At 26.4% G+C, this 12,557-nt stretch overlaps 1 protein-coding gene across 1 annotated transcript; it reads left to right on the top strand.

Moving 5' to 3' along the window:
• Positions 1 to 6,958: 6,958 nt before the first annotated feature.
• On the top strand, positions 6,959 to 11,453 carry LOC119669881 (general odorant-binding protein 19a-like). The gene is made up of 4 exons (XM_038079923.1): positions 6,959 to 7,056; positions 9,601 to 9,679; positions 11,105 to 11,193; positions 11,254 to 11,453. Exons 1-4 carry the CDS (start codon positions 6,979 to 6,981, stop codon positions 11,449 to 11,451), a joined length of 444 nt encoding a protein of 147 aa, XP_037935851.1. The 5' UTR covers positions 6,959 to 6,978; the 3' UTR covers positions 11,452 to 11,453.
• The last annotated feature ends 1,104 nt before the right edge of the window (positions 11,454 to 12,557 follow it).

Raw genomic sequence — 12,557 nt, 5'->3', positions numbered from 1 at the left:
TTAGTAAACTCTTCCTTTGTCATTTGGGTATATTATTATGTACTTAGCGACTATGCTCTCTTATTCTCAGTTTTGTCATTACTAGACTGAGGAATTCAGTGATAAACCCTTGCCAATGACAAGCCTGTTGACTACGACTACGACATTTCTACTGAGTCACACATTTCTTGTATCAAACTGGCGATGATTATTGGCTCTCTAAAAAAAGCGAAAACGGTCCTCGTGCTATTATAAAGCGAGAGTAGTAAGATATGTGTTCTATGTTCTTCAAGTGGTTTTACATACTGCCGACGAAAAGAGTTATCTCCACACTTCCAGCTGAATAAGTATTGTCTGTGTTTTTTTATTGAACCTTATGATCCATCTGCTGTGTTTCTGAGAGCAGTCGTATGTTTGCTGATATTTTATTAACGTATAGAAGTTTATATTCTCGCGCTGAGACTTGTATTCTATGTACCTATGTACCTATGTACCTATTTGGTGATATATCTATTTTATTACGATTTGTATAAGTACGTTTTGTTTAATTAAAAATTAAAAATAAAAATGTTAAGGAAGTAGATGTAGTGAAGTAATTTTTGCTTTAATTATTTCTTTAACATATAACAGAAGCATATATATATGATATTCAGATGTCTGAGTTGGTGAATCAGCACCTTTACTCTATTTTATCTGTGGACAGTTTTAAGTCACACTAAATACGGGGCTTTACGGGGCTTTATAATATGATGGATCTGATGTCTTTGTATCTGCCTGTGGTTATCAAATTTCGCTGTATTTTTAGGATGCTGAGAGTTGGATTATTGTGACTGCCAATTATATTGAACAGTTTCAGAGCACGATCTTTAATGTATTTTTCGACTGAATCGACTCTCAGATCTCTGTGGATATCCGCTCCTCTTACGTAGTCCATAAAGTAGTCCTGGCTTAATAATTTGCTTAAATATGCTAACACTATTCTTTATGTTGAGCTTTTTGCTGCTGATGAGCGGGTGAAGGGAGTGTAATATTCGGGCAGCTTGAGCTCGTTTGGACTTGAAATGTGCTTTCCAGGAGTGCTTGTTATCAAAGGTTATGCCTAGGTATTTGAGAGTATCGGCCCATTCTATTTCTTGTTCTTCTACCTTTAATTTTCTGGGAGCTTGTATATATTATATATATGTAATTTTTAACAAACATTATTATTTTGTTTTATTAGATTTTTTCAGTTATTCTGATGATTTTCGCAGCTCATTCTCTATACTATAATTAAATACTTGTATAGTTGCTGATAACGGGCTGTCCCAGAATTAACTTAATAATATACAATAAATTAAAAACCTTAAAATATTTTTATTTTTTAATTTAAAACAAAACTAGTAATTTAAGTACTTGCATGTCAATCTGAATAAAGCGACGTTTATCTAAATTACAGTTCTCTTAACTGAGTAGGAATTACATCGGATATTCCGTTAATAAATGTATGAAATATTTAAGTACCTAAGTGTTTCTTAGTAATACTATATGTATATACGATTTGTTTTGGGCTACATAACCTATGAATTCTTGTCAAGATAGAAAAAGTCTTATCAATAATATAATGGAAGTTCTAATATAATAATAAATTATTCATAAAATATTCAGTTCTCTTATAAGTATAAATATGTATTTTATATATATGTCAAAAATATTTAGAATAATTATAGTATAATTAATTTTTGGTGCTTTCCATTTCTAACGAAAACATTTAAATTAATTATTTCTTAAAATTATATAAAGCAAATATAGTAAACAAAATTCAACTTTGAGCACAAATTCAATATTTATTTATGTAAATAAATATTAATTATCAAATGTATAGTCTTTCTCCCAATTACATAAATTATAGGTTACCAAGTTTCGATTTTCATGTCATCGACTCTACATAAATAAAACAAAAGACTAATAAATAACGTTAAGAATCGTTTATGTTGTCGGTCTTGGCGAATATAGCAAGCATGCTACAATGAAAAATCTCACTTATTATAAGTATTGGATGGTTAAAATAAAGATGAAAACAAAGATAAAAATGTTTTTACGAAATTTATGATTACTAGATGACTAATGTGATTATAGTTCATAATATATATATTTATATACTGATTTAAAAAAAAAATATTATTATTTAAAGCCAAGAATTCACTTTCATGTGAGGTCTTCGATACTTGTTTATAATAAATTGCAAGTATATTAACAAACTAGAGGAAATAAAATCTAGCCCTCAATAGACACAACGAAAGGATAGAAACTTATCGAAAATTATGTTTTCTCTCATCATTTGCGCTAAATGCTATAGAAATCTGACAAGTTGTATACTCAGAAACATATGCTCTAACTACATACTAGTTAAATTGTTCTAAAAATTTTTTTTAGAGAAATTTTAGCTCATATGGTAAAAAAGATATGAACACCAACATGTGGTATGGTTTAATCAACATGATGCGTTAAGAAAGAATATTTGGACCTGAGACTTATGTAAAATATGGTTATATCAACAGAATTATTTTTTCAGTGCACACAACGCATGTACGAAGAGTTCGTCATACGTAGAGAAGTATGTATTTTGTTCAAACGCTTCGTTAAGTTTCATACGTGTGTGTGGATGACAATAACATTGGTTTCCTATCTACTCGTTATATTGTATATTGTTATATCTAGCTTGGCCTATGATTAAGCCACTATAAAAATATGCAAACATAGGTTTTTTTATATAATCTGTATTTAGTTATATATAGTTAGTTATAGGGTCAATACTGTATTTGTTTGATTCTGGTTGAGTGATAAGACACAACTGAAATGTTTCACAACTCCAAAAAATATGTTTTGATATAAAATATAGGAACATGGTGGCTCCGATTTTTCTTCGTGGAGTTTTGTAGAGAAAAATAATATACTACTATGTAATATAAATAAATTAAAATATAATTGGAAGTTTATTAACTATTAAAAAGTATCTCACAGGTGACGTAATCTTTTTAATGGAACTAAGAGAGAAAACCATAGTATTGGGATTTATGGAGTTGAGTCTTTGGGCACAATATCACCATTTATTTCCTTTTTTTAAGAGATTCTTATTTTAACTATTTATTTAATTAAAAACCTTTGAAATAATTCATCCTTTGAAGTATAATTTAATTTCATTTTTTCAAAGGATGAAACATTTGTTTTTCGCTATTTATAAAAATTTATTTCCATGGAACTGAATTCCATATGCTGTGAGTAATCATTTTTTGTTTGGAGTCGTTGAGAACTATATTAATCTAACGTCTTTATTTCAATATGTATTTATTTAATAAAAAATCATTTAATCAGCATTTAAAAAAACTGATATACATATAAACATATATATGATATACATATAAACATATATATGATATACATATATATGATCTGATATATTGACTCTACACTGATTAGATTCTGACAAGATCTTTCAATACACTCGCAGTTTTTCACAACTACATAAAAATCTTGCCAAATAAACTATACTGTAAAGACGCCCAAGCAACTATAAAAGATATATAAGATATATGAAATACACATATTTTTATAAAACTGTAACAGAAACACGAAGCCTATTTATTCGTACTCAGCCGAAGTGAATAATGCTATTATCTCCTGGTTTCTGCACATCAGAGATCATTACGAACCACTTACCCTGCACCCACACTACTTAATTTTTGCCAACATTTTTATATAAACTCTCAATTTTTCACTAATACATAAATATTTTTGTTTTAAACAAAAATATATTGTCAAAGTATAGATAGTGTAGATACCGAGTTAATAGAAGTATTTCACAACAAGTGAATTTAATACATATAGTATATATGAAATTGTATAAAGGCCGTGGAGTTTTATATAATTTTTTTTTTAAATAATTGGAAATAATAATGCTATCTCTTTCTAACTTTTATTTAACATTCATTCAAGCTTTTAATCATTTTATTCAATATATCATAAGTTAAGGAAATTTACTCACACTTATTATAATTTTGCATATAGGCCATTTTTCTGCAATTAACTTATTTCACTTTTATGTTAAAATAATTTACGTTAAACTCAATATTTCACTTATTGGAAACCTCGGTTAGACTTTCAATGATCACAACTGAACTCTTTCACGGCTCTCAAATGACTAAGAGTGATTGACGAAAAGCAAAAACTAAGATTCGACTAATTCGACTTCGATTCGGTAAGATGTATTCGGCTTTATCACGTGACAAGTGACAATTGTGACAGCCCGTTTTTTTGCAAGCTTGACTTTTCACACAACGTTGCAATTATAAGCAGCGTGTCAAACTACAGCCGTCCTCGCAGCTTAATTTAAATACGAGGTCTACGCATTTTTAAGCCTTTCGGAAACAAGTTTCTATGCAAGGTATTATTAATATACCTTTATATAACATTTTCGGATTGTTATAAAATCTTCATAAAATTTTAGATCGCAGAAGTTCTCATACTGACAATATCTCGATATTTAATGTGTGTAAGACTGTTAAAATTCTTCTACTATGTATAGATAGGATTTAATAAAATAAAGAGGAAACTGTTCAATATATTTAAGTATATAATTTTATATAAATATATCTATACCTTCTTCAATGTTGTTAGGAAAGGAAAATGTGAAGGTAAACTAGTAATAATAATATTATTATTTTATATATTATAGCTACTATATAATAACAACGCTAATATATTGTATAGTAAATTATAATGTATATTATATATTATATTATGTATATCTATATCTCCTCCAATAAAATAAACATCAAATATTGTTTCCTTTGAACTTGTTTTGTTCCTTTTCATTTTAGTTATCAAAAGTGCTTTTAATATGAGAATACATGGATTTAATATTAAAGAGAACTTGTACACATTTTTTTGGTTCTGCAATTCTTACCACAACAGGTCTCTTTCTTGGAACCCCGGTTTTTTTTGCAAGATTAGCTGCCACTGGCATCCTACTGCAACTATTGAAACAACATAAATGATATTTCCAGATGCAGCGCTATATATTTACGACTTGTAGAGCATAAATAATCCATGAGACCTTTTTCTGTTAATATGTCTTGTCGAAGTTATCCTGCTTTTTCGGTAAACAGGCTTCCTATATAAGTAATATCTACACTCCTCACTTTTTCTACACAAAGTAGATATATAATATGGTTGCTGTCAGAGTTTGTATTTGTTTACTCATGAGAAATTTATTACTACACATTTTGAAAAAAAATCCACAGATACACGAGAGAGTTTAATTATACGAGTTTACGCTTATGAGGAAGAGTATCCATTAAAATATACATTTGGTTACACACATGGGCATGATTAATCGCTAATGCTCATGAGTACAATATGATCTACAATATGAGTAAACTGAAGGGTCACATACTTAAGCAATTTTTACACTCATCTAACTATTTTCTGCACATACCCAGCACAATTTTGTTGTCCATTATTTTGCTCTTTCAAACAGAAATAAGGAAACTGCAAGCGAGAAGAGCTGAAAAAGAATCTATTAAATAGATGTTTTCTTTGCAAGTGCCTAGAAATATAAAAATTGAGAAAGTCTACGAATTATGGAGACTGGCGTTATCTCAAACGTCAATCGCATAGATTGATTTTTAAACTAAGATTTTCATGATCTGATTTGTGGTAATGAAATGATGTTTAGCGCTACTTGGAGAGAAGAGGAAACTCTGCTGAGTAGTGTTGTCAAGAGAGTTTTGCTCTTGTTTATAAGTTTTTCATGAGTATATAAATATAAATTCTGATTGTAGTGATAACTTGCAAAATTAACTGCATGCGTGAGTGAAATGAAGGGGTTTATTTCGTAATTGATATAAGCACATATGTATATATAAAGTGTTTGATATTTGTAGAATCAATCGACAATGTGCAAATGTCATAAACAATATGTATGTGGTTTATCGTTATATATGCACATAAAGGTATTATTTAAATGTAGAATGTTTGAATTCTAAATAAGTCTAAATAATTAATTTATTTTTTATTTAATTTAAAAATTTTTTTTTAAATCTTTTTTTAAATTTTAGTTACAGGTTCTTAATAATTACTGAATATAATTAATAATTACTAGTTATTAAAATAACTTAAATTAAGCAATAAAGTAAATATCATGCTTAAAAATTCAGCCAAGAACTTAAGAATAGTTTCTAACGTCTTTAGCCGATTACACCACTGTTCCCAATAGAATCTCACTACCGTGTTCTAATATGCGGTTGTATTGTCATTGCTTATATTTGGAACATATATAGATCAACAACTTCAAAATTTTTAATATTCAATATAATTATTCTAATAAGTAATCTTAAGAAATTGTTTTTTTTTCATGTACGTTATTTCTCGACCTGATATATCAAGGTATTTATGGGTTCAACTTTGACTAATATAAAAGAAAATGTGCGGTAACATATAACTGTCAAGTTCTATAAATTTATTTATTGGTGTACTTTAATCCATTAAAATTATGTTTAAAATTATGAAAAAAAGTTGATAGCATCTATCAACTGAAGCTATTATTAATCCATTACATTGTTAGAAATGGATCAATATCACTTTTAGAAATAACAGAACAATCAATATAACATATAACATAATTATTTTTTTTAACATATTATAAAATTAAATGTACTGTAATTTACCTTATGGTAAATTAAAAATGTACTGTAATATACTCTTTTAATAGTGATTGTACTCTTTTATGTTGTGTAAAGTTAAGATACTTAACTTTAGTTAGTAGCTCCATAATTAAGATAAATTAGAGAAAATTAATGATTTCATTCATATTTTTTGTTCCAATCATGCGTAGAATTCGCATTACCTTTGCTATAAAAGCAGTTTGCTTTCTTGAAATAAATTTAAAAATTTTTCATATTTTCTGCTATAAAGAATTTTATTATTTTAGTAAAATAAATTTATTTCAAAAGATACACCAGAATGTCGGGAAAATTATTTTACTTTTCCGCTCTGATCGTAATCATTTGTTTGGCGAATATAAAGAATGTTTTAGGCGGTGTAAGTTTTTTAAAAATGCTGCTAAATTAAAAAAAAAATAAAATATTTTTATTAAAGTGATAAATATTTGAAAATAATACTTATAAGAAATTATTTAACAATATTAAATGTAACATAAATAGTATTTATGTATGGTATTTATTATAAAAATTGTGAACACCTCTAAATAAAAAGTTAAATTCCTTTAAGAAGTACCCTATAAAGTGAATATAATATTATTAAAATATTAAATATTCTAAAACGAATATAATATTTTTTTAAGAAAGAAAAAAATTAAAAATTATAATAATTAAACCAAATGAAGAACTGTAGAGCTGGCCAGAATAGTTCTTGGAGTCGAAGGACTCAATATTTATTGCCAAGTCCATAGTGTAAACTGCAGTGTAAATAAATAACATAACATAATCCAATAATAATTAGATTTAAAAAACGAGAGTAATGCTGTGAAAAAACTATTAATTACAAAAAAAATTACTAAATTATTATAATTGGATTTAGGTAATACAAAGCACAGCTGTAAAAAAATCAACTGTAAAGGGAATCAATTCTTAATTAAAACAAAATAAAATAAAACGTGTTTATTTTAATATACTACACAAAATTAATATAAAAATAAAAAAACAATAAATAAATTTGCACTTTTAAAATGAATATATATTTTACATAAAATAAAACTAATTTCTGTTTTCAAACAATAGTAGATCAAGGATAGAAAACTTATAAGGACGAATACCTGCTAGAAGACTTAGAAACTTAACACAAATGCATAACAAAAGGTCACATTTGTTTAGATCTGATAAATGATATTAATAACCATATATTAAACCTTGTGCGTCATATGATTCCGCACCACCTCTATACTGGGCATAGGTAATCTACAAGTATTTTCCATTGCCTTCTTTGCAACGCGACATCTCTCAATGCACTGATGATAATGTAGTTGTTTCTGTTAGACCCTGCGTTACTGTTAATTTCAATTAGTGTGGTCTTTCTCCAAGTCGTTTTTGGTAGACCTCTCGTTTGTTGCCTTGTAGATTATATTGAATACCGACGTTAATGTTGGCCATACCTGTCCCTGACCATAGGTCCTTGTTAGACATGCCGTTTAGATAGGAAATTCTGAGCATAGTACAAAGACAGAGATTGACACAGCCACGTAATTTTTGCCTCACTTGTTTAGTTATGTACTATCTTTGGCATTCACACAGTAGTATTGATAAAACGCTGGGCTTAAATATTAAAAAGCATATAGTGCTTTTAAATAGCACTTAAGTGCTTTAGTTAAAAATAAAATTTTTTGATGTAAGCATATAAAATACATGCACTTAATATGAATATATGATTAACTTTCGTTAATACAGAGTTTAATTAGCTTTCATATATTAGAATCATGCTTGAATACATTTCAATATACTTTTATAGATAAATAAAGGTAATAAATACCTTCTTATTGTTTCTCAGCTATAATAGTCCATTCACTAAAGCTGCAGATTTTCTCTAACATATCCGTCGGCGGGTATTAAATTAAACACTTTCCAGCTGGATCATTTTTATCGATTATTACGATATGAGCGAACTATGACTATATCGGTGGAACGGTGTAATTCATACAGTTGTTTCATTTAAATCGGAACTCGTTTTGGACCTTTTTTTACAGAAATGGTACTTTTTTAAACCAATTTTGGTGCAGGAAAAAATTTTCAAGTGGTAACCGTGGTTATAAGTACTTAAGATTTAGAAAAGAGATATTAGCCCAATTAATCCCGAAAGTATAGTCAAAAAGATTAGAGCGAACACAGAGAGCTTGCGAACGATAAAATCATATATGATTCAAGTTCTTAAAACGAAGAAAATAGAACTCGAAAGAATAACCAAAACTAGCCGAATAAGTAGTGCAGACATAAATAGCGCAGAAAATGCGTTAAAAAAGTGGAGGTCTGGAAAGTCACTAGAGCATGGCTTGAAATGCCCACATAATCCCTTCTTGAAGTAAAAGCGATTCCGAGGGGAATAATAATGTTAGGGAGTCGGCACATCATTTTAACGACGGTCGGTCTGACGATGACGTCCTCACCACAAAAAACAACAGTTCAGTATGTAGTATGTATGTCAATATGTATATATATATATTGATATATCATAATACTGACGTATGAGCAATATATTTAAAGGGTATAATACCCTGTCTTATTTTCTATACTATAGTGTTCTTTGAATATTTTGATTATATATTAATCCTTGTCATGTTAAAGATCAAGTGGTTTAAAAAATCTATGAAAGCATAATCACTGATAATAAATAGCTAATAGTATACAAAACAAAAAGATCACTGAAAATAAAATCATAATTTTAACTGAACAATGGCTGTAATAAAGTTTAATACTAAAAATAATTAATATTATTTTCACAATTGAGTCCACAAAATTCTATATATAAAATTATTAATTTATTATTATTAAATACATATATAATTTAATATTATTTAAAAAAATTAATTATTGATTAATATTTAAATTTAATACTTTTATGATTACTTCTTTAAAGGCAACTGAAGAACAAATGTGGGCATCGGCTGACTTAATGAAAGACGTATGTCTCAAAAAGCATCCAAAGATCACTAAGGGTAAGTTTTTTAAAGTGATTTCAATAATATTATTCCGATAGATATTTTATATCTTAATAGCGATTAATAAGTTTCATTAAAAAAAAAAATTAATAGTGCAACTATCCCTTTCAACTTTTCTTAAACAATTTAATAATTGTTTCTATTTTATCGCATTCTATTCTATTTATTCTATTGTATCTATTCTATTTATTCTATCTTATTTAAGATTTTTTGGTTGGTTTTGTTTTTTTTAAGAATTGACTTAACAAAATACTTAATATTATTAATAATTTTAAAGTCTTTAAATAATTTAAAAATTTTTAATGTTATTTTAACACCTTTAACAAAGTTATGAACAAAGGATTTAACTTCTATATATATAAAAAAAAAAATAATTTTTAATAATGCAAACCATTGTATGTGGAATATTATAAATACAGAATGAAACAATTATCTCTCTAACATTTCTCTTAGAAACATTTTAGTGCCTAATATAAATATAGATATAGAGTTACTAGATTATTTAATAATCAACTGACTTAAGAGAAGAAAATAGTTTTACAGTTCAAATAAAAGTAGTTATTTTAAAATTCAAAGCTTAACCGTCCATGTAGTTCTCCTAGTATAGCCATATTTCTTTTTATTATTATTTTTAATTAAGGATTACAAAAGGTTTTGTTTTCAAAGAAAAACAAAAATTATTAATGGATAACCAAGACTCAATTCTAAAGTATTCCCGATAGTTCGTGCAAACTGGGCATATCACTATTGTGACGAAATAATGATGATACGTTAGGCATTTTTAAACCTCCGTATAAACAAAAAATAAACAAAAAATAAATAAATAAAAAAAAATAAAAAAAAATAAAAAAATAAAAAAAAAATTAAAAAAAAAACTAAAAAAAAATAAAAAAAAAACTAAAAAAAAATAAAAAAAATTATCTTCACTTAAGATTTTCTCTTCATCACAAAAATTACTAACATATTACTGAAAAATCAAACTAAACTTGTACAAACGATATAAATACATTTTCTATTAACTTTTATTTTCTATTTGTTTTACAACTACACAGCTATTTACTTACATTTTTATATAAATCTAAACGGAAAAAATAGTTCTAATATGGAGCACTAAAATGCTTCATATAGCACTGCAATAAACTATATGTATGATTTCATTTTCTTTGGTAAATCTGCACAAATATTAGAAAGTACTTAACATGTGTTAAGTGAGATAAATTTTAGTGAGATAAATAATAGTGAGATAAATTTTAGTGAGATAAATGTATTTTACGTTTATAAAATCAGTTGATAAAAAACTGTATTGACAATTTTAATAGTATTTATAAAAAACAATGTTTTAAAAATCTGTTAATTATAATTATTATAAATAAATAATAAATACAGACAACATTTTATTAAAATGAATGTAATTACTAATAGAAATAGCTGCAAATATAAGAAATGGTATTATACCCGATGATACAGACACCAAATGCTATATTAACTGTATTATGGAAATGATGCAAACGGTAGATATATTATTTAAAAATAATTTAATAAATTTTTCTAAGTTTTTTACTTAATTTCAGATTAAAAAAGGCAAATTTCTATACGACGGCGCACTTAAACAGGTTGATATTCTCTTGCCTGAAGATTATAAGGATGAGTACCGTACCGGTATAACCGCCTGTAAGACGGCAGCTGTTGGTGTCAAAAATCACTGTGAGGCGGCTTATATTTTGTTGAATTGTTTGCGTGGTAAAATAACAAAATTTGTATTTCCTTAAAGAGATAATATTCATTTTATCACAATAATTATTAATTAATTGTTAAAAAAATTAATGAAAAAGAATTTTATGATTAAAAAATAAAAATTAAAAATTCACATAATATTAATTTATTCGCATATTTGTTGTTGGCATTAAGACAGACATTGTACAAAATCATCCAATAAAATTATTTAAATTCAAAAATTATTTAGTATTATTTTAAAAGCTTTATTAAAAGTAAGGAGGAATAATCCATCTATCCTTATTATTTATTAAATTCAAAAGAATAATTATTTTTGAATAATATATTTTTACATTCACCTTACGAATATAAAACCCTATACCTTTTATGGTGGGAACTGTCATGTTAAGGTAAACAACACTTATTAATTTCTTGGTTTAAAAAAAAAAATACATCTTCCACTAATAGTAAATTTGAGAAATAAAATTGTATATATATTTTAAATTAATTGGTTTTATCAAAGAAAGACCTTTTGAGTTCCAAAAAATTAGTGATTGGTTCTACTACTATAGTACTAGTAAATTGGAGAAATAAATTTTATATTTAATTATTTGGTTATTTCAAAGGAAAGCCTTATTTACCTTATAATACTCATAAGTTCTTTTTCCAATTCTATAACTGAATTGCGTAAATTTTAGATAAGATTCATTTACGTAAGTAACAAAAACCATTTATTCAAGAAGTCTATTTTTAATATTAAAATGAATCAAGGAAAAAATAAAGAAATTATATTTAAATAAGATAATTTCAATAAATTAAATATTTTTATATATTATCTTTTGTTTTATCTGCCTATTATCTATAACCTAATATGTTATCTATATATTAGCACGTAAAGAATTTTCCTTTTATCTGCATGTACCTACAATTTACTTATTATTTGTTCATACATGCTCAAAAAATATCAGTACACGCTTCAGAAGCAGATAACAGATAATACAGATAAATTTTCTTACAAATAATATTTTTAGAAAATTTGAAATAAATGAGGTTTTTGAAAAAATAATAAAAAAATTTTTTGAAAAAATTTCTTTAAAGAAAACAAGTGATCAGAAGCGGCCAGAAATAATTAGCTAAAGGTCCCCAAAATAAACCGAATCAC

The sequence above is a fragment of the Teleopsis dalmanni genome, chromosome 1, assembly GCF_002237135.1.
Source record: "Teleopsis dalmanni isolate 2A chromosome 1, ASM223713v2, whole genome shotgun sequence".
NCBI lineage: Eukaryota > Metazoa > Arthropoda > Insecta > Diptera > Diopsidae > Teleopsis > Teleopsis dalmanni.
The sequence above is the reverse complement of the archived record's forward strand: the minus strand, read 5'-3'. Positions and strand labels throughout refer to the sequence as shown.